This window comes from Thunnus maccoyii, chromosome 14 (assembly GCF_910596095.1).
Source record: "Thunnus maccoyii chromosome 14, fThuMac1.1, whole genome shotgun sequence".
Classification (NCBI taxonomy): Eukaryota; Metazoa; Chordata; class Actinopteri; order Scombriformes; family Scombridae; genus Thunnus; species Thunnus maccoyii.
This window is the reverse complement of record NC_056546.1, coordinates 17963097-17987200: the sequence shown is the minus strand read 5'-3', so window position 1 is coordinate 17987200 and position 24104 is coordinate 17963097. Positions and strand designations below refer to the sequence as shown.

The 24104-nt window shown below is 37.8% G+C and overlaps 2 protein-coding genes across 6 annotated transcripts in view; one reads left to right on the top strand and one right to left on the bottom strand.

Annotated features, from left to right (window-relative positions):
• Nucleotides 1-1757: 1757 nt before the first annotated feature.
• Nucleotides 1758-24104, bottom strand: part of mcph1 (microcephalin 1) — a 37063-nt gene continuing 14716 nt past the window's right edge. For 2 of the 5 annotated variants that reach the window (XM_042433133.1, XM_042433134.1), the window contains exons 14-15: nt 2400-2637; nt 1758-2308 (exon numbers count right to left, since the gene is read on the bottom strand). In XM_042433133.1, coding sequence (XP_042289067.1) covers nt 2256-2308; nt 2400-2637 — 291 coding nt within the window. In that variant the 3' untranslated portion in view covers nt 1758-2255. Of the gene's footprint in view, nt 2309-2399; nt 2638-4943; nt 5163-10914; nt 10945-13799; nt 13863-24104 lie in introns of those variants that run through there. The other 3 variants (XM_042433135.1, XM_042433137.1, XM_042433136.1) reach the window with 3 other exon arrangements.
• On the top strand, nt 5171-23342 carry angpt2a (angiopoietin 2a). Its single transcript, XM_042433156.1, has 9 exons — nt 5171-6851; nt 12044-12199; nt 13253-13374; nt 13594-13832; nt 14616-14743; nt 15240-15341; nt 17056-17222; nt 18471-18601; nt 22015-23342. The coding sequence occupies exons 1-9, from the start codon at nt 6573-6575 to the stop codon at nt 22185-22187; spliced, it is 1497 nt and encodes a 498-aa protein (XP_042289090.1). The 5' UTR covers nt 5171-6572; the 3' UTR covers nt 22188-23342.

Below are 24104 nucleotides of genomic sequence, written 5' to 3'. Positions count from 1 at the left end.
AAAAGAAAACAATAAAATAACGAACATAATGAATAATGAACATTTTTTGCTGGAGAGATGGGGTTGCTCTGAAGTAATCCATACCTCAGTATTTCTTAATTCCTGGCTTCAGCCCTGTTTACATATCCTTCAGTGTTGTTTCCCTACTTTCCAGGCAGCTATTGACTGTTTTATATTTAGTTACATTGCAAAAAACATATTTGCAAACTTAAATGTCATACCATATAAAAATAATAGAATTGCGTTTAAAAAAATTATAACTCCATGCATGCTTTGGAAAATGGTGAGCAGTGAGTTTCTTCTTGTTCTTTCAGTCAGATGTTTGAGCTTCACTGTGCGGAATAATGTATGTGCAAAGTTTGACACTAGAAAGCTGTTTTCACATTCATCTGCTGAAAGTGGAAAGTTTCTGTGCTCATTGAAATCTGATTTTAAGGGGTAAGCCTATGAGCAGGATTTATGACATCAAAAATACTTTGGAAGCAAATCCTGGTCCAATATTTAACTTATACAAGTGTGATGTGGAAACTTGAAGCCCCCTGTGCACAAACGCTGAGAATTGACTTGTGAAGTAGGAGACATCTTGTGTCTAGCTGTTAAACTCCTGAAATGAATAAATATTTGCATATTTATAGATTCTGGATTTGTAATGAAGGAGAAGAGATGTAATTTCAAGGATTTTAACAAGATAATTGAACGTTTTTGTGAAAAAAAACATATCAGACACACATTATTATTCAAAGTTTTCAAAGAGTATTTTATATACATCTCAAAACATGTCTGGAAGGGATCTTAAAAGATGTAAAAATACAAATATGGGTGATTAAAGCTCCAATAAGATTCATATTACACTATTAATTCACATTTTATATAATTTTATGAAAAGGAATTCAAGAAGACACAGTTATATATGATCTAGTTATGTTCATGCTGTGGGTGGGAAGATAACAGAGGGTGTAGCCCTGCATGCTATCAGTCATATTGTGCTGACTTAGAGTAAAAAAGTGATACGAATCTTTATTTTACTGGGCTTGGACTGATGAAGTGGCTCCAAAAGTAGGGTGCAAAGAGGAGAACACAGGTAAAGATTACAACTAAGATCTAGTAAGAACCCATTTCTTTGTTCCTTATTTTACTGTAACAGTGTGTTATACTTTATGAATCTATCATACAATATAGCTTACATATATTAAATTCTTCAGAAAAACTAAACAGCAGCATATATGACATAAATTAACATTTCAAGTAAAATTTTAGTACATCTAAAGTTTCCATCAGAGTAGTATTTGATATGTTCCATGTCTGATACTTAAGCATGACTGACAAGTGTGAGTACAAGCTGTGATGCATCAGTTTGTTCATTTGTCATCTGTCATGCGGTGATATCTCAAACACTGCCGAGTGGATTGTGACAACACGTCTGACAGATTGATGCGTCTCACCACCACGTTTTATGCTTTTCAATATCAAACTCAGGAGGGTGCCACATTGTCCATTCATTACCCAATGATTGTGCAAAATTTCAGACACAGTTGGATTAATCTCGTCCCAATTTAATTACATCACACAAAAATATGTATATACCTTTTGGTCCAGAGGGCGTCTGCAGCATGAATACTGTTGTTAACTGCTGATCAATCATATTTCTCAATAGTGCAAATGCCAGAAATTTTCAGTTAATTGTTCCATTATCATAAATGACCTCTTTGATTCTTAAACCAGTCTTCATTTGACAGAAATTACAAAAAAAAACATCAGAACATCAACAATTTTAATAAAAGTATTTATTAACAATGACATCACAAAACATTAAAAGACACAATACATTGTCACCATTAGAGTGTTGAAATGGCTCAACAGGTATTTTAAAAGTCACATTGCTAAAAGTTAAAAGGCTCAATCTCACATCTTGTAACAAAAAACAAAAAAACACACAGGTTATGCAGTAGTGGTTGCTACTTTATGAAAAAACTGTAAAGAATAAAGGATCGACATGAAGTATGCATTCAAAGTCAATGCAGTTTCACAGTAACTTACACCGTTTACATCATCTTAAGGGTCCTGAGAAGTTATGGGTTCCCACAGCAACCACAGACAAACAGAATATTTGAGAAGATTTAAGTACAATCTGTGAACTCATTTCCAAAGCAAGATGATACAACAGGAACACTACATGGTAGAAACAGAGGGGATATGACTAGACAGAGTCCAGCATAAAATTTAAAAAACTAAACTCAGAAACTATTCTGGAGTTTTTACTCCAAGTCGTAGTTATCATATGACAGCTGCTTCAGGTGTGTAATACTGTCTGAAATAAAATCACAAAGAAATGAGAGAAACAGTTAGTGGCATGATGAAGGAACGTAACATTTAACAGAGATTAGCAGCACATATCTTACCAAGCACCCACTGCTCAGACAGGATCCTGCTTCCCTCTGGTCTCCTGCCGCTGTACTTCCCTATGCAGATCCCTGCCTGCCGCACAGTTTTGCAGACCGTCCCTCCACAGAGCTGGATCAGCTCCACCAGACTCTGAGTGGGCGGCTGAGAGTGCTGGGACACAAACATGGCTGGCAGGTCCTGGAACAGGTCCTGCTGGTGCTCCCCAGCAGACAAGTGCCTCTGGAGACGGCAGATCTGTTAAAGATGACAATGAAGCACTTTTTAGAAAAGTACAGCGAAGCACAAGCTAGCCCAGTTCAGTCTCTGGCCTAAAGAAAACCACCAGAAGAACAGACAACAGCTCAACATGCACCTTTAAAAAACATTTGAAAAACTACTTTTCAAGCCTGTTTCCAGAAATATTAAGTCTGAAGTTAAATCTATATGAGCGCTGCTCTTGTAGCAAGTTCTAAGTTTTACCTGTCTGCAAGACAAATTCACCCCTCGAGGACAATAAAGTTAAAGTCGAAGTTAAATCTAAATGTAATCAAACTGCCACATCAAATGCTAAAAACAAGAACAATATCAACCATAATGAAGGTTTGTATCCATTTTAACCTCCAAGCATCGTTCTTTGTAACTCATCACGGCCACAAATATTGAATCTGTGATTTGATACTGAAACAGGCCTGAAGGTGGCAATTTGGCTAAATTACATATGAAAAACAGAACTCCTTCACCACTGAAAGACTAAATGTACCAAGAGAAAAGCTAATTTAAATGGAAACATTTGTTAATATGAGTGAACAGTCATTGCTGAACATGAAACCTCAAGTTTACATTTTACTGTAGAAAGACTTAAACCGTTCAGTGCTATTTAAGTCGTATTTTAATGGATTCCTGAAACATTCACTAAGACACCTCAAACCTCACTATCTCTCAGTGACACAAAGGTGAGCTACAATGCAATTTTATGTGAAAGCATGTGAAGCTCTTTGAGGCACAGTTTCTTTTTGGGTTTGGTGAGTGAAGCCCTAAGCTCTCACTACAGGCCTGCTCTGCATCCAGCAGGGGTCATTTGCTAAACTGAAGGGGACAATCTGCTCTATTCTAAGTTGAATGCCAGGAAACAAGCTTTAAGGCTTTTAGTCTTTTGTAAATGTTCACACAGGTTTCACTTTACGTCAAGTAATCAGGGATTGGTCAGAGGGTTCAGAGACGGGGCAAGGTTAACATTAACCCACATTGTGCACGTTAAGGGGAATGATTGAGGACTATATGTATACTATTATGTGAGAAAACAGACTTTCAAAACAAGGAACAAGTCCAACTGATAAAGGCAATACAAACGAGAACAAAACAAAATTCTGATTGAAAAAATTACAAATTACATTATTATTTAAAGCCTCTGGAAACTTGGCCTCAAACAGTTAAAATTAAATACACTATATTGTCTGCGGTCAGACAAAGCTTGATTCTAAATGTCCATTACTCTGATTATAGACTATACACAGGATTTGTGACAACATTTGTGAATATCACCATGCAGGCATGAACAAGAACCCACCCCCTAGCATTTAATTTCATTAAACCAACAGTCACATTGGAAATTTACTTGCAGTGGTGAGTTTAACAGCCGTTAGGATTTGTGTAAATTTGATTTCATATCTAGCGTACTGCTGCAATTGTAAGGCTCACATCTCTGTCTGTATTTTAAGGCAGCGGTATGCTAGAAACAACTGAACTGCTGTGGAGACATTTGTCTGTGTACTAGCTGCAAGTTGAAGCCCTAATTTTTTTTATATTCATATATTCAAACAGTTAATTAAAATGAAGTGAAATGAAATGACAGTCGAGTCTGATTATCAGGCTCAGACATTGTAAGCTTCGTCTGATAACCACACATCAGTTTCAACTTGGATGAGTAGCTTTATTTGTTTATTTATTCTTTTCATGGGAAATCCCACTTCCTCACTCTGAAAGTTCTATTTATATCTCTTCAGCCACTAAACAGTTCAGTTTTTATAGTGCTACATATAAACTAACTAATAAATTTATCTTGTAACCCCTGTATAATAAATTACAGTGTGTGTTCAGCAGCAGTCACATTGTTTTCTCACAGCATGAGCCAACCCGTTTAGTGGATGGTAGATTAAATGAATGAATGAATAAATGAATGAACAGCACCTGGAAGTGACATCTATTTAAATCTATGTTCATGTCCCTTCCCTCCAATAACCATAAATAAACTGGAATACAAGAACTGGTGCCAATGAATCTACTGGACAAGTGATTCAGCCTGAACACCTGAAAAGTCAATGTTTTTGGAATGACGACAAGTCCTTCCTGTGTGGTAATAGGCCTTAAATATGTTGCATTTCCCTTATACAGTAACGTATTACATCAGCCTACTTCCTACAATTCTGTTTTGGTATTTCTATACAACTGCAGAGGGCAAATCTAAGGCTTTCCTGTCAAGAAATGAAATACAGTCCAGTTGACACTATAATTTGGTTTTGCCGGGGGTAAAATGCCTATTTAGTATTAAATATGAAGCTCAATCTGCCTCTAACTGTTCAGCAGACTGTTACAGATGGACCAAGGTCAGTCTGTTTGTTAAAGACTTTACTGTTAGAGGAAGTAAAGAGTGAAGCTAGTGAAGTTTTAGCCGAGTGTCTGTGATGGAGGCACATTCCTGCATTATGGGACAAAACATCCTCCTGTGTCAGTGCCCTTCCTGCACCGCACACCTGCCCTCTGTTCACCACGGTGACTTTACCCTGTGAAAAAAAACTTATGTTGGGATAATGTGGCAATTAGAGAGAAGAAACGCTAACTTTTCATCTGTGTCTCGGAGGATAGTCATTATTACAGCTAAAAGTTGTATGTGGCTGTATCATTTTAAATTGTGTGGAGCCAACCCCTTTACTTTCTAGTAAATATAACTCAAGGGTGATTTATTTTCAAAACCATCTTCTTCTGAAATTTTCTTTTAGCCACAGAAAAACATATCAGCAGCACAAGAAATATCGTCCTCAAAGGATCCCTGAATACTCTCTTAAACAACATCAGCACATGTAGATGGTTATCTTTCTGGCAAGACTAAAAATTTAAAAGACTGCCTTTAAAGAGTCTAGAAAACTTTTTTAAACATCTGTATCAATGATCATCTTCACAACAGATTCACTCGCACAGATTGACACTTCAATTTAACCATGAAATACTTCATCTGTGTTAGATCACTTTTTGCTATTTTAAGTTAAGTTAGCTAGTGGAGTTAACAAAGTATTTAATCTTATAATTGCATGAATCTACCCTGCAGCACATGCAAATAAAAAAGTGGTCAGAGGTCATCAAGTGGCAACTTTAGTTTGTACCAATAACAGAAAATGAGACTTTATGGACCATGAGAAAGAAGATCTGGGAATGATATATTTTTAATAACTTTGTGAATCCGTGAAACCCACTTGGTATATAAAAAAAGAAATGAATGAAGTCACAGGAAATAGGGAAACTCATGGGAATAGAAAGTAGAATTTTAGTATCAGTGGATTTTGTCTTTAATATAGATTTGTCAACTTATAAAATAAAGCAGGAAAGTCATAGAAAACTCCAAAAAGTGCCAAGAATGTCATCTAGGAAACCTTTTAATCTCTCATTAAAAGATGCTGGTGTTTGTCGCCTGAAACATTTTTTCAATGGATGGACACGGCAGCTACCACAGAGAGTGTGCTGAAGGTGGACAGCTGCATCCTGACTAGGGAAAGAAAACACGTGGGTAGTGTAGAGGATATAGTGGAAGATGTGTAGTTTGTGCATCTGCCTCACTGTGATGTTGGTGCGTATTGAAAGGGATCTCCACTTCACTGCTCTTCACAGCGACTGGCCACAGGGAAGGGGGAGTGGTTTCTCACAGTTAACTAATCAGAGGGGCCACGGGCAGCTCAAACAAGTGGCTGGGGGCTTGATGAAAGGCGAACACATGCAGTCTGGCACCGGTAACCTACGGGATTGACACACTACCTCTAATTCCTGATGGCTTTTTCTCTTCTTCACTACTGAGTGCTGATAAAAGGAATCTGCAGAACCTCAAGAGGACCGTTGATGCTGTTGCTCCAACCCCTGAGAGAAGATTAAGGAAAACTCGAAAATCTTTGTACTTACTCTATTTTTTGGTAAATAGTTCCACTATGAAAATGTTGAATGTGGACTTGCTGGTTTTAAGTATCTGCCTTGGTATGGGGACAGGATATAAGAAGAATTCAGACGCTATCGTTGGCAAGAGACAATATCAGATCCAAAACGGCCCGTGCAGCTACACCTTTCTGCTGCCAGAGCAGGAAAACTGCCAAACCCAGAGCAGCTATAATCCAGTTCAAAAGGATGGCCCCGGAGACAGCGACGAGTCGGCTCAGAGGCTGGAACAGCTGGAGATCATCATGGAGAACAACACACAGTGGCTACTTAAGGTAAAGTTGTTTCTGTCCATCACGTCACACCCATGATACAACAGACCGTAATATCATGAAGCCTCTTTATTACATCATTGTGAAAGTAAAAGTTTCAGAGTTAAAGAGAAACAAAGTCTACTTAGATATTTGAAACAAAATGTTCTGAAGAACTGAGAAAGCACCTACACAGGTGTCACAGGAGACATTAATGCTTACTTTCAAATATTCAGAACCAAACAGGAGAGCTGTTATAAAGAAAACCAAACATCCACAAAGACAAACTATTGTTTTATTCTGACTTGCAAAGATTCAAGGATAGCTGCTGTCTCTGTTTTCATGTGATGAGTTCATTTTCAACCACAAGCTCTCTGCAAACTGCCATAAAAGTGATAAAAGTGATCTGCTAAACAAAACATTACATCAGTTTAAAGGCTGGTGTTTGTAATAATGATTCTGTCCAAAATGATAATTATGTCAGAGCTGTAACACAACCATGCACATTGTTGACAGTATAATATTTCACTTTCACCTTTACCTCGACCAACAGATTAGTTGGGAATATATTAAGGCAGCAACTAACGATTATTTTCATTATCAATAAAACGCTTAGTCTATGAGAGAGAGAACATTGAAAAAGTGCCCATCACAATTTCCTAGAGCCCAAAGGGATGTCATCATCTGTTTTGTTTGACCAACAGTCCAAAACCCAAAGTGATTAAATTTGCTATAATGTAAGACGAGGAAAGGCAGCAAATATTCATATTTGAGAACCTAAAACCATGAACTGTTTGGCATTTTTGCTTGTAAAGGAACTCAAACAATTCATTGATTATCAAATTAGTTGCCTAATTGAATTAATGTGATCTATTTTCACACGGCCAATGTTGAAACAAACACACAAAGATTGCTGAGTGCCTGTGAGACACTTTCCTTCTTTGAAAAAGGACATAATGAGTTCGGCGACTGACAAAGACTCATCACAGGTGTCCACGCGAGGGATGCATACTTCTCTTTTCAGTTTGTTGAGCCATTGCTTGTGCGCGTGAAAGAACTGAACGGCCTCTTTTCTGGCTCCCTCGCCTCTCCCTCTTCAGAGTGTGATTAATGATGAGAACTATACAAGACGAGCCAGACAAGACGAGAACTTCTCACAGCTTGATCACACGGTTCCCGTCTCGTAACATAAAACGAGCTCTGATCCGTTCCACGGGAGAGCTCAGAGGGCACTCTTCTTTGATGTTCTTCATGAACGAGACGCTGCTACTCAGTAACTACGCACACACAGGCACATTCAAGTGTCTTTCCAGAAATCTTAAGCCAGTTTACAAAGCAAGCGAACAAAGTCCAACAACCCATCTGACACAGTGACAATTTATACTTTCTATTCCTCTTACCTGCAAAGACGTATTGCTGATTGACAGTTTATCAAACATTTAGATGCACATATACAGTACATTAGCGACTTCTGGTTTGTCATTTGCACAGGAGAAGATGAATATGGGGAAAGAAATCACAGCTAAGGTGTTAAGACAGATGGTTAAGTTTCACAACACAAATGTTGCCTCTAAAAATTAACTTTGATACTTTGCCATAAAGAACAGAAGTGAGTTGTAAAAATCTATTTTAACAACACAAATGATGTCTAATAAGTATAATACAGGTTCTCACTATCAAATATTATACCTTACTATGGCTCTGGAACAAAAAGGGGAAAGATAAAGGTCTTTATCAGTAGGAAAGTGTGTTATGGCCATTAATACATTTAGCGAACCAGCAAAATTATGTGAAAAAGACTATTTAAGAGACAGTATACTCCATCTTTTTTCTACCTTTCTGACGTTGGATTAGGGGGGCTGTGCAGGGACATTTCTGTAACTTTCTAAACGCAACAATGGGACGGTCAAACCCACTTCACGCAGTGATTTGCCAGCTGTGCGGAGGCATGAAAGAAGCCAGGGTTTGAACTTCTCTGTCTGGCTATCTTTTTTCATTCTAGACACAACTATGTAATTTTTCATGTGAATAACTGAGTGCAACACTATGAATGTCTTCTGGCAAAGACCGTCTGAACATGTACGCCGACCAACATCCGACTTTGCCCAGCCTTTGAGCGTAGCCATTCGAAACAACTATAAACACTTTTGATTTCTGCTGCGGGCAGACAATGCGTTGCTCAAAGTAGTTCTGATCAAGCATAAACCAACCCTTTATCACTGAGCCTGGCAGGCTTTTTAATGTGGTAAAGAAATGAGGTGCTGAAACAGGGAGGTGTGAAGATGAGAAAGCCACATTTCTCCTGCAGTTTAATACTAAAAAACCAAAAAAAACTGGTTGGTCTACTATGGTAGCTATAAGCCTGCTACCTTGGGTGCAACTTCAAGTTATTTAAGATTATATAAGGGAGGGGGCATTCCAATAGCCGAATGGTTAAAGCGTGTGGCACACAACTACAGCGTCTCTGGTTCGATTCCAGCCAGGGACTCTTGTTGCACATCATACCCATCTCTCTCTCCCCATGTTTCCTGTCTGCCTCTTCACTGCCCACTATCTAACAAAAGGCATAAATGCTCCCCTCAAAAATTATGTAAGGAAATATTCAAATGATGAAATTCTACTTTAGATTTAGAAGATGAATTGGGTAAAATGTACCCACTCAATGATGTGACAAGTTTCAGCTCCCAGCAACCCTGAACAGGAATAAGTAGGTATAAAAAGGTGATATATGTCAATCTTTTACAGGAGTGGATGGGTGGATGGCAGACAGGGTCCAAAATTAACACCCGCCAGGCACCAAATGTGGGTAGATTTTCCGTTTGGCGAGTAAATCTTGGAAGGCTATGCACCACACTGGCGGGTAAATGTCTGTACCAAAATAGTCATGTAATGGCATGATGGCCCATAGCCAGTGTATACATACAGTACATACAGCCCATACAGTGTAGACACGTGCACCATGTTTGTGCTTTAGGTGTGTCTAAACAGTGCCGCAAAACTGTAGGAGTGCTGAAGACAGTCTGACAGTGTTCACACAGAAAGAATAGTGTGACCAGCACATTTGGAAGTGCTCAGAGTGCAATACACAATGACTATAATTACGCGTGTAAAACTCATTATAATTAAATAATTTTGCTTCAAATTCTGGTCTGGCCTCTCCTTTAAGTTTGTATTCAACACAATACCTTATTATCTCAATGAAATGTACTGAAACGAATGTGTATGTGACACAAAAAGGCAATTAATTATTTTGGCCGGTAAAAAATATGCTTGGCGGGTGGATTATTCATCCACCAGTCCCCTTGGCTGGTGAGTCAAAAAGTTAATTGCGGACAATGATGGCAGAGCTTACATTTAGTCCAAATAACTTGAGAGAACAAGTAATCGCCAACTCATTTAGAGGAATCAGACTGTCACTTAAGAGCTTAAATAACTTCACAGTGCTGTCACATAAATAATTTTAGGTGTCTAGAAAGCAGCCTACTTATGATCAACAAGTTCCAAATAGATCATAGTTTACAGTAGACAACTATTAAGTATCTTCACTTCATTTCTGAAAAATCTATGCTGCACTAGCTGTCAACAACTGAGGAAAACAATCTGTTGTCATGCTTTTGTGTGAAGGAGGAACATAGTCATTCTTCACTGACGCCTCTGAGGCAGACGGAGTAAACAACTGATTAGATCATTGACTGTCAATGGGACGTCCTGCCAACATTTCAAAGTACAACCTACCACTCATGTCTGTGTGTGTGTGTGTGTGTGTGTGTGTGTGTGTGTATCTAAGAACAAGAAAGGAAGGCAAACAAAATCAGCACTAATTGCAGCTGTTGGTTGTATTTGCCATGGGGGAAAAACAATAATAAAAATGGCTATTTGGGGGTCGCATTACTGACAGACGAGTAAATAGCCAACGTGATTATGCAAACTTACCGTAAACGACAAAGATATTCGACTGACGCTGGTTTCCACCTCTACAGAAGTCACACTGTCATGAAGGATGTAACTCCTCACTCAACACTTCCATCCTGTTTACGAGTCGTGTGACCTGATTGCCACTCAGGAACACCATGCAGGAAATAACTTAATGATTGGTCCTGGTCTAAATCTGGCAATACTGTAAGGTACATAAGAACAAATGTGGTAAAGATGAAACATTGACCTTTTCCCACTCTGAAGGCATCTATTCTCCAAGCCACTGTAATATTCCTTTGGTTGAAAAGTTTGAGGTTACATCATAACTCAAAATGTTTTATATCATCTTGAGTCAGTTTACTCATTTATTATTTCATTATCCTTCTAGGAACACATGACATATTTTGATATTCAAGAACCAAACAACCGCTACACTAAATGATTTATGTTTAAATTCTAAGAAGCTTATAAAATATTTGACAGGATATAATAAAAAACAATTGAAAAGTCGTCACGGGACGACTTGTCTTGACTTATATTGCTTTGGCTTAAATAATTGAACAATGATGCTTCATCATTATACTCTGCTACAGCAACATCACTTTATTGCCAAATAAATACATAATATGTATTTAATACATACATACATATTAAATACATATTCTCACACAATTTTAGAATACAATACACTAAAAATGATGGTAATACACACTTTTGAAATGATTGCTGTCAAGATACTTTGGGGAGACTTCTACACATCTTATGAGAGGGTGAACTATTCCAACTAATGTGTAAAGACGGAGCAAAATAGCAAAACTATTTGTCCACAGAAGTTCTTGAGTTTGAACATAATACATTGTGACTTTCTTATTTCTTTAATTATTTTCCTGTAAAGCATGGCTACACACCCAGTAGTAATAATAGAGAGCGTCAGCTATCGTAAAATTATGTAACTGTCTCATTGACAGTTCGCTCTCTATGACAATGGTGTTAACTGCATTCCAGTCATTGTACACTGAATACTCAGAAGAATGTCAGTCCCTGAACCAACAGGGCAAATCTGAGCAGAAAAGAGAACAAGTGACTTCTCAAGCTTGTCTTGAGAGAGGCCTTTAAAACTCCAGCAAAAAAACAGAGCTGCTCTGTGTTCAACATTACAGCAGCAGATTGTCGTGAGCAGCTCTGAGCTGTCAATCTGTAAAATACTGTATGAATGTAAAGCAGGATTGTGCAGACACTACAAAACCACTGAAAGCGTATCGGTTTAAGATGCTGATAACTGTCTTTATTCTGTTCTGCAGCTGGAGAACTACATACAGGACAGCATGAAACAGGACATGGTACAAATCCAACAGACTGCTGTGCACAACCACACAGCCACAATGATTGAGATTGGAACAAACATACTGAGTCAAACTGCAGAGCAAACAAGGAAACTGATTAACGTGGAGGCACAGGTGAGGCTGCATTGCCTGTTTTTTAAACACACAGAAGTTTAAAACACATACTGTATATGAAAAACAGATTTCTGAGCAAAATGTGAGTTTATCAGTTGTTTTTTAATGACTTGAATGTATTGGTATGTTTAATATCCCTTTTCTTTCCATAAGAAAGCCTGAGCGTGCTCTATGATACACTGCATTAAATGGTCTAGCCTCAGGGTTTTAAAAAATAGGGAAAAACAGGCATTACTGCGTCAGTTTATTATTGTGGCTACACGTCAATGACCTTATGTGAGCCAACTGTACAGCATTTCCTGTTATTAGCACACTTGTATTCCCACAGAAAGGGTCTATCAGTTTGTCACAATCAGACATCCGTCTGTTCAAAGACATCAACAGCTCCATTGGAGACACATAGCTATGATCCATGTAAACAACCTGCTTTTTGCTGAGTTCAGTTCCTCCGAACTGGGAAATTAGAGGCAAGGTCCCCTAACCCCAGAATTTAGTTCAATACGTCTGTCTGTGAAAATACATGGATTCTTGTTTCCCTAGTTCAGGTATGTCTGCTCTATTGGAATTTGGTTGTTCTTTCCTGTCACATTTTTCCGCTTTGCAAATTGCTGTTTGTCCCCGCTCGAGGTGTAAACTGAGCTGGTGTTGAACCTAATCCATTAATGGAATACAGAAAAGATTATCCAAATTATTGTGAAAAATTGCAATATGCAAAAATTATGTTAAGAGTGTTATGTTGTTTTTAATACTTTGTTCTTTATTGTTCTTTTTTGTATATCATCTTGTTTGTCTTGTGCCTTTTTACTCATATCCAGTCTGTATATAATATTGAACATCAAAATTGAGAAATGCCAGACGCAATGGCATGAAATAGTTCTTAACTATTTTGCTGTTTATAGTAAATTAGTGTTACATAACAACATATCCTGTTTTAAGTTGTGAATAAATGACTTGATAAGGGTACAAACGTTTAAATTATCATGGACTATTTAAAAATTGTATCTACTAGACAAAGCCTGATTTAACTGTTTTACCTTGTTCTTGTATTTCTAGGTAATTAGTCATACAACTCGACTTGAGCGACAACTTCTTGAGAATTCCTTGTCAACCAACAATTTGGAAAAACAACTAATAGTCCAAACAAATGAAATAAACAAGTTGAATGACAAAAACAGGTGAGGACTCACAATCACATGGCAACAATAGTGCGTTAAAAAAAAGACATTTTATAAAACACAACTGATTTTCAACCCAAAAACTAATTTTTAAAAATACTCCATAGGTGTTTTTTTAAATCAGAAAACCAATTTTGAGGGTCACTAACACAGTTGTAGACTTATGCAGAAAGCAAAGGCAAAGCCCATTTCTGAATTTCTCACCTGCTTCTCACTCAGCGTCCTGGAGAAGAAGGTGGAAGAGATGGAGGAACAGAGGCAGGTGGAGCTGAAGACGCTTCGAGAAGAAAAGGAGCAGCTTCAGACTCTAATACAGAAGCAGACAGCCATCATAGGCCAGCTGGAGCAGCAGCTGCTCAAAGTCTCCTCTAACAACACCGTCCTGCAGCATCAGCAACAGGAGCTGCTGGACACCGTGAACAACCTCATTCACACCCTCTCTATCGGCACAGCTCGAGGTGAGTCAACAGTACAGGCCATGGGAACTCCTTTACAATATAATTACAAAAGAGAGTCAGACTAAGTATGCACTCTTAACCCTCCTGTTGTCTTCCCGTCGACCATGCAACTTTTGTCCTCCGGGTCAATTTTGACTCGGGAGGACAAAAGTGCACGGGTGCTATAAATTTTAATAAAACACCCAAAATTCAATGAAAGTAGTGATCATTACTTTTACTTGCAAAGTGTGTGGTATGGAACCATCAATGTGGTTTTCAGGCAATTAGATGAAAGAATTTGAATTTGACCTGAGGTCAACAGGAGGGTTAAGTATCATATTCAAACTGTTAAAACACCTTGACCTGTAGGCCAAGACTATGTGCGTGTTTTCGAGGCTGTAAGGTATGATACTGCTGTTGTATTGGACAGCACAAAAGAAGGCCTGCGTCTCACTTTCAAAACAGTCACACTGAAGTAAAAGGCTTTTCACTGAAAATATTTTGACATGTCACATGTAAGTAAAGCACAAGTGTAAATAATAAAATGAATGAAGGCTGAATTCTATTTAGCTGCTTCAGTTTCAGGGTCCTGTGCATGCCGGCTCACTGTCACAATGTTGAGACACTTGAATAGAAAAAAAAAGACATTTACAATTTTCCTACTGTGACAAATCAAAATGTCTGCTGTGAAAAGGGGCATATGTATGTAACCTTTTTTGTCGGAGAGTGTTAAATTATGAAAGGAGGACAGGAATGCTGAACAAAGTTGTGCTGCCAAATTACCAAGACTTATTTCTTCTGCAGAGACTACAACTGCCATGATGCAGGATACTCCCACCACATACATGGACTGTGCTGCTGTCTTCAAGTCCGGAAACACCCAGAGTGGAGTCTACACTCTCACATTACCCAACACTACGCTAGAGGTTAAGGTAAAGTAACTCTGTTTATTCATTTCAAGCTGGTTTAACCTCAAAATCAGCTATAACTAGAACTTTAAAAAATAGTGCAATAATCTGTGGTACTATAGAAGAGGATCACTCGGCATGTATGTGTGCACACATTAGTATAGAAGGTAAATAATGCAATGATACACGCACTTACATAACCTTGTAAATGCATAAACACTCCAGACCACTGGATCAAGTGTTCAGACACTACCAGTATTGTGTTTGAGGGCGGGGCAGTTAAATTAAAATGTTCTCAGACCTCCATTAATGATGTGCATGCTTGAGCTAGAACTGTGATCTCCTTAGATACTTTTCAGCAAGTAAGACTTGGACTTCAGTTCTGTATCTCTTCACTGCAGTTATCTAAACCAAACTGAAATAAGATGCCTTTGTCAAATTATAAATGAGCATGAATTCTTTACAGAACATTGATTGTCAATTATTAATTGGGTAACCCCTTTTTTCTTTGTGTCTGAAGGCTTTCTGTGACATGGAGACGGAGGGAGGTGGCTGGACAGTACTACAAAAACGCTTTGACGGGCGTGTTGACTTTCACCGTACGTGGCAAGAGTATAAAAAGGTAAACAGCTATCAAGAAGAAATTCTTTCCTTAAAAAAATATAACCTAGGATACGGTTTTCATGCCAAATGCACAATGCAGTAGATGGGTTTGGTTTTGGCCATCAACTGAAAGCGTTTTAAGTGCTTGTGATTCTGCACTGTTAGAGGCAATTTCTGACATACAAGCAGTGCAAAGAAGAAGAAGGAAAATGCAAATATTAACACAAGACATGATAACCATCTGCTATTCACAAACATATTGCCAGCAAAGTCAACATTTCCAAAAAACATTTTTTAGCTATTTGCCATTTTTTAGATATCAGATCTGATCACAGCATATTTAGCATTTTTGTAAATGCACATGAGACAGTGCTTATTAACTTACAATTATAGTGGAGGGGAAGGGATCTAGATGATTTCCAAAATTAAATGATTGACTAGCACTGTCTACACCAAGTAGGAGATTTATGGCCCAACAACACATTGTTGCCAAAAAATGTAAAGTCCCTACAGAGTAATTATTTTAACATAAAACATTAATGTGCTGTTCTTTATTCATACCACAATGCAAGTTCAGATGAAATTTACATACTTTCCCATGAAAATATAATGATGGATGTTGTTTTGTGTAATTCAATATTTTAGTTCCAGTGAAAATAACCTTGCAATGTAGCAAAGCCATGTACAGAACATAGTTTTGTGAGTAGAAAATCTACACAACTCTATTGATGAGGTTCAACAAGGTTTAGCTTAAGGAGACCTGTTATGCTTTTCCTTATTTTCAGTCATATATATAATGTTACAATGTTGGATGCTCATATTATACGTGGCCATAGTGTCAAATAATGAGGTAAACGTATGTAGAAGTAATCCCTGTGAGCAAAAAGCACTGGCTTCAGACTGCTCTGAACGCTCAGTTCCCAACAGTTTTTTCTTCTTTCAGCCCGAGCTGACATCAGCTCATGATGGATTTCTTTATATGTTGTCATCTGCTCCACGTACAGCGTGCCAGTTCACTGCTCTGTTCCACTAAGATTATGGCATTTTTCCATTGTTTTGGGAGTAGTCACACTAAGCCATGACTCAAGTTGAGCTGGCACGATGTGAGTGTTTTTCCATTACAAATCCAAATAAGTAGTTCACCTGCTGGAGGTGTGCTAGTTGTCTGCACCTCTTCATCAAACACCATCATCACTGTGGCTGTTTCAGCTTGTAATATTCCTGCCTGCATTATTTCCAACTGATCCACTGAACATATAGCTCCAAATATCTTAATATGTTGTTGTGTTGCCCAGGTTTTACTAACTTTTACTAACGAAGCTCTGCTAATTCGATGAGGAACACATTTCATTTCCTTTAAATTCTTCAGAAATTCACAATAAAAGTCCGTTATCTACAACAACTACGACAAAAGCAGGAAATGTTGGGTTTTCATCAGCAGTAACTTAACACGACTCTGATACGGCTGCCCCTCAGCAGGCTTCCGAAAAGCTGTCCAATCAGAACAGAGTGTGCTCATCGGGAGGGGGGTCTTAAAGAGACAGGAGCTAAGACTGCCTGTTAGAGAAGGAGGCTGAACTGAGGGGCTGCATAAAGGGCCAGTATAAGATAAATAAAGAGTTTTTTGAACTGTGCATCATGCAAAGCTACTCTAGTGGAGTCCCAGAATAAAAATATAAAGCTGGAAATGAGCATAACGGGTCACCTTTAAATGTTCTTGTGTGCCTTTGCAGGGGTTTGGAGAAGCTTCAGGTGAATTTTGGTTGGGAAATGAATTTGTCTCCAGACTGACAAATCAACAATCTTACAAACTAAGGATCCAGCTGAACGACTGGGAAGGAAACTCTGGATTTTCCCAATATGACCAGTTTACTCTTGATGGTGAAGCACAGAATTACAGGTTGGTTGTATTGACAACATCAAAGACATTTTCCCTTAGTAATAAATGTGTCAGATACTAGGTTGCAATTATGTTTTGTTTAGTTTCTGCTTTGAGCCAAAATTCAATTTCTCATGTAGCTCATGTTATTAAGGACAAGCCCATCAGCCAATAATAACCACTTTTCTCATAAAACAGCACTTTTTAAGTCTGCTATCCTGAAAACATACCAAAAACCTGATCAAGAAGCATAACTAAAGCACAGCCTCAAAACCAAAAGCCTTGCAATCATTATATGAATAATTTATTATTCAGAATAATGAATAAATTAACAACTATGTTAGCGACAACATTCAAAAGCAACAGTCCTTAAAACAAGATGCATTGCCAAACAAATAAAAAACAGCTCTGAAGCATCATCTTTAGAAGAATGCTCATGTAGTGTATAACACCTAATTTCATGCATGAACATCTTCCCAAAGGTAAAAGCATAAGCGCTTTGGTTGTATCACACAACATTCTCTACAAACCTGGGTCAATTAAGCGATCATAATAGAATGAATAATGAAGTTTAATGATTCAATCTGCAATTCAGTCTGATTATCAAGTCAATTCTCTACAATTGGTTCACTGACAGTTAATATTATATACATATATTTATCTATAGTAAATACAATTGGAAAGACTAGTTTATAATCATACATACTGACTTATTTCTACTATCTACAAGTAAAACATACTATAGAAATTCCTCTGAAAGGAGGTTTTTGCTTTATAGGACTATTTACTTCCTGATAATGGTGTACTGGCATTAGGCCAAAGAAAATGTAATAAAACTGGCCAGCATTTGAAAAATAGGAAATACATAAAATGTCTTGGATTTCTAACATTCAGTCTGCACCTCTTGGCAATAACACAACCTTCAGAAGTGTTTTCTTTTCCATACATAAGCTGATTTCAAGAGTTGAATGGATATTTTCTTTGACAAACAGACCTTGAAATGCTCCAATTCAACATACTTGCATTCAGGCCTCAAGTCCACTTGAATATGACCAACATGGTCTTTAGTGAGCTGGCTCAGTAATTCCAAATAATTCATACAAATTAAAATTACAAATTAAATAGTAAAACCTATGCCAAAATAATCTTTAAGTATCCAGTAGCAGTGTAGCTAAAGCTAAGAACTGTAAAAGTCAGTTGCCTTTTGAGGAACAGCAATTACAGACTTCCTCCTCCTCCTTCCTTCATTTTTCCTTTTCCATTCTACAGGATACACCTTAAAGGCTTCAGTGGAACAGCAGGCAAAATAAGCAGCATTGGGCAGCCAGGAAGTGATTTCAGTACAAAGGATGCAGACAACGACAAATGTGTTTGCAAATGTTCACAACTGACAACAGGGGGTAAGAAACACTCTTTTGTAAATGACTTGTGCTTTTTGCAATTGTGCTTATCAGGAAAATACAATAATGGCATCAATTTGTAATCTGCACTTTTTGCAGAACAAATTCCCACCCACCCAAATATTTCTTGGCACTTCCTCCAAAAATCTTCAAGGGCATTTTAAGGGCTCCCGCACTTTTGTGGTCAAAGGGCACAATTAGCTCAGAGTTAATCACTGATCAACTCATTAGGGAATTCAGCCTCTACAATGGCTGACATTAATAGCCTGGGAACAGAGCTTTTCCCTTTCTCCTCTTGCAGCTTAGAGGTCCTCCTCCATTCCCTTCAAAGTGACTCAGCTGCCAGAATTTTGTCTCCCTCTGTACTGGGGTCTGCCAAGGGAGCATGAAAGCATGAAAACCCTAACCCTATCCCTTTTTTTCCCATGAGGGGTCTCTCACAAGGGTCTTGCCATATGAATATTATGCACAATCATGACTTAGTGGCACTGATCCAGTAAAGAGGAATGCAGAGTCTGCCATTAAGAATATGCAGCTGCCTGTCATGAATGAAAAAAAGACTGATAGATTAGATGAAAAAATATTTGAAGTATCTAAAAATACAGAAGTCCAATATAACACCAACTACTAACTAAAACTTTTACCACAGAGTTGAATCAACTCCACTCTCATACCATTCCAAAAATAAGCTTCACACGGAGTACTTTACTGCACAGTTTTTGTATTGAATTGTATTAATTAATATTAATAAATAAATAAATAAATAAATATATCTGAACTGAATTAAACTGTTAAGCCCTGAATATACTTCCAAGCGGACTTGTACACGGACAACTGCAGACACCATGGACGTGTGGTAGTTCCGTTTATACTAGTTTCTGGAGTCCGCTTGGAGGACACGTTCCACACACGCGCAGTAGATCGGCATCTATTGATCGTAGCGAGGTGGACACGCAGTCACAACAAATTGGAGGTATGTGGATGTCCACACAGAGCCTACGTATACACCCTCTGATGACAAAATTACGTCATGCGGACCCTAGCATATTCACAGACGTGGAAAGTATAACACCGGCTCTACACGAGGCCCACTAAAAATTCTTGATTCTGATAGACTAGTAGGTGTTGAATTAACTTTTAGTAACTGGGGCCTGTTGCACCAACTGATTGTAAATTCAAATTTAGCTTCAAGTGTTTACCAAGCGAAGACTTCCACATCACTAAGTTAAAACTGGTTGCACCACACAAACTAGTTCTACCTACATTCATAAAGGACTGGAGGCTAAGTTCTTTTTCAGCTAAGTTCATTTTTTGGCCCCTAAAACTGTTATTTTTGGAAGTAATGTTACAGTTTGTGTTGCTATAGTGACTTCCTTTTTATATAGATGCTTGTTTCTTATTGGATGGTGGTACAGATGTTTCCTAGCAACCAATTTGCTCATTACTACTGGATTAGACATTTCTTAAGTTTTAATGGTGCAGCCTAGTTACTAAGTACTTAAGAAAGACTTTACACACATACTTAGTGATGGTTTGATTATTAGGGGGGCAACAGCAGTCCAGGACAGTATAACAGTGTTAGAAGTCCAGGACAGTGTTAGTTTGCTGTTCTAAATTAATGTGCCATTAATTAAACTCTAGGAAGGCTTAGTTAAAGAGTTTGGAGCTTGGGTTATTTGTGTAACCAATAAAATAAAATAGGTAAATTGCTTCTTAGAGAGAACATTTTTGCATGAATCTGAAAATCGAAATCAACAGCAGGATGACGACAGAGAGAGTTTTTGAAATTAACTACATGAGCTACAGTGAAGCTGAACGTTACAGGTCTGAGAGACAGCTGCAAAAAGAAAAGATGAATTGTGACCAAAACAGCACAGAAATATAGGAGATGAGGAGAAGTCGCAGGTATGAGTGAGAGAGGGAAAGACAGACAGTAGTAAAGATGTCTGTGTCATTGACAGGAGGATGGGGGGGGGCGCTGTACGTGTCTGAGAGAGAGAGTGCTACGTGGCTACTTGGTTATCTGAGCTGGAAAGACAGTTTTATAATATTGTGCAGCAGGATGCAGCACTAGTCTCTATTCTTGTGGGTTGAGTATGTTCAAAAGATTTGAGTCCAATCATGGAAATTTCTCTTTGAAAATGTATGAAAATTTGATTACATATGTTATTTTGTTGGCAAGTGGTCATGGTTTAAGGAGGATAATACCCTCCAAGCTGTGCATTCTGTAATTGCAATGGATTTGGGAGGCAACAATCCCCAAAAACTTAACATTGAGTGGTTTTTAGCCACTGCATCATTCACTATAATCATGGAACATACAACTGGCATCAGGCAGACGGTATATGGTGCCATCTCTCCAAATCAACCAGGCTTGCAGATCATTCGTGCCGACCAGTACTGCATAGAAAACTGTGAAAGAAAAATAACTAAACCTCTGAGTGTGGGGATGCTGCACCTTATAATATGTAGAGCACTTTGGTGATATGTTGTGTATAGGTCTGTGATTATGCTAAGGTGCTCTAATGTGAATGTTGTTGGTGCTGTTGTTTTGTTTTTTGGTATCGTAGCTGTCTGTTTGGTATCACAGTTGTCTGTCTGACGACTGCTGTATGGAACACAATGAATTTACAAAAGACTAATAAATATCTGTCTATCTAACTTGTCACATATTCTCCGTTACGTAACTCAATGTATACTTTATATGGCAGCTTTAGCTACGTTCCTAAAACGGGAGACCATAGTTTTACAAATCCTATGAGCTCCCTATCATTATTTATTTTTTGAACCAGAAAGATCAACATTTTTTATATTTTAACAGTTTAAGAAATGCACATGCTATTCCCAGGGCGTAGGTATGACAGCTCAGTTATTACTGCCTTAGACGGTGCATCAAGTTATCCGCCAGTCTCTGCCCAGCACACACCAATGAAAACTTAAAAAAGTGCCTTGAGGACCTAGAACAAAAAGTATCCATGAGAAATGATAATCCATCTCTACAGTATGCAGTAGTAGTTTTGCTGTTGATGTTACTGAAATACCTGCCTTGACACCAAAGAGAAGAGTGTACTGACACTTCAACTAGCTGCTCAAGTGATGCCTTGACATCAATGAGCCACAAGTGGAACATTAGTAATGCTACTTGTTAGACAGAAGCATATAACAGACAGAAGCATATAATTGTGTTTATAGCTTGAAAAATGTAATTTAATGCTCATTTGCTCATTCAGATCCCAACCCTCTATACTTTCAAGAGAGCTAGAGACAAGCACTGTGTTTAGTCCACCACATTAACCCATTCCTAAAACATACCATACAACATACAAGACATCACCGTCCCTGTTGTATACAGACTCAAATGCATTATCTCTGAAATTACATTTAAACTGATAACATATCTTTTTATGTTCTAGGTTGGTGGTTTGATGCCTGCGGTCCATCCAATTTAAATGGAATGTATTACCAACAAGGTCAAAACTCAAATCGCTTCAATGGAATCAAATGGTACTACTGGAAAGGCTCAGGCTACTCACTGAAGTCCACCACAATGATGATCAGACCGGCAGACTTCTCAGGTTCCCTTTGAATGGTCACTCTCAGATAAACAGCGACTTACACCAAAACCAAAAGTAAAAATTCTCAAGGGATCCAAAGCACTTCATGATGATATTTCAAGTCACATTTTGTGCTTGTCTATGTGTTTAATGATTTGAACCAAATGGATTATTGCAAAAAAAAAATTGTGAATCATGGACTGTCAAACTAACAATGACAAATGTGTATATTGAAAATAATTCAGACTGGGGTGTGTGTAGACAACTATAGGTATTAGTATTTACACTGAGTAACAGCTAGCTAACCAGACAGAAGAGAAGATTTATTGAAAGATTTTCATATTATGAAGCATCAGTTTAACTATGTTTTCTATCATAGCTGCCTATGTCATTGTAAAAAAGAGACTATGGTACAACATACAAATGGGTGGTTAAACAATTGGCTCCTTATTGTTATTTGCTCTGGAAATGTTTCTGTTGAATGCAAATGTAAAATACCACATAAAATGTTTCAGTTAAGATAACATTTTCTTGCAGAGAATGTATGTACATTTGTTTAATTTATGTGTAGATTCAGAGGATGATATTTAATGTTATTGTAAATGATAGCGATTTTTTTGCATTCTGTTGCATTCTCACTCAAGAATTTCATCCTGAATGCTAGTTCATAGCTAGTTAGCATTTATATTGCACATAAACCAAGAGGAATTTTTAATATAATAGTTTTTGCAGTATCTTTTTGCAGTGTTTTGGAAATGTATTTTTTTATTTATGTAATGTTTCATTAGAATCTACAACAAACTGATTGTATGAGATTATTAACAAGTCAAGTCAAGTCGTTTCTTGCCATTAAACACAGACTTTAAGTTTGCTCTACCAGTCATTATATACCTGAAGTTGAATATTTAATACAACCACAAAGCAGATCGCTTAAGATATAAACCTTAACTCAGAAGTCTTTTTCTACCTGGTAAATGCACAATGACCAGATCACTACAATCTTTTCAGCAGTGTTCTACCTTTCGTACATCTAGTTCAAAATAAATAATAAATTCAAAATGCTCCAAACTTGCATTGTTTGTTGTTGCTTTTAAGGTCACTAACCACAGTATAACTACACATTTAAATCTTAATTTCCAAATCTTCAGAAGAGTGATGAGGGTACAGCCCATAATGGTCAATATGGATAAAATCCTCCATTACAGTTTATGTATTTCTATATTGCGATATTGATATTTTTTATTGATATTTTTTGGAAATCAATTAAGCTTGTGCTCTAAATCCTTATTGTTTTAATTGATACATCTGTCAATTGATACATATATATGTGGTTCTCGAGAAATAATAAGCAAACGGTCTGCTCTGAACAGGCACGTTTTGAACAGGCACTGCACTACTTTTAAAAAAGACAAGAGAAGCGAGAGAGAGGGCAAGCGAGCTGAGAGCACGAGCGAGCAATAGAGGGACAGCAGTGGAAAGCTTTCTTTGAGTGAGAGAAAGCCTGTGAATGACAGAAAAATAACATTATTCTCTGATTGTTTCAAGGCTGTCACGTACTAAAGCACAAATAAACAATCAAACACTCAAGAAATGATTTACTTTGGAGACAGACGCTCTTAGTTTCTGTTTTCTTTTCCTCCCCTGTATTTCTCCTTTTCATTCATTCATTACATCCAACTAATGCAGCAGTAAACATAAAGAACAACAGGACAAATACGTGTTGTTTTTCCTCATGTGTGAATGCTGTGCTTCAAAAGCACACAGCAGCTGAGGAGCATGAGCAAGCGAGAGAGGAGAGCAAGGAGAGAGAGAGCGGTGGAAAGCTTTCTCTGAAACAGAAAGCCTGTAAATGAGATAAATAACTGACCAATCAGTGGTCTGCAGTTTTTTCACAGCATGTTTTAGTATTAGCTCAACACGAGAACATTTTTTCACATGGCGTGCTCTAA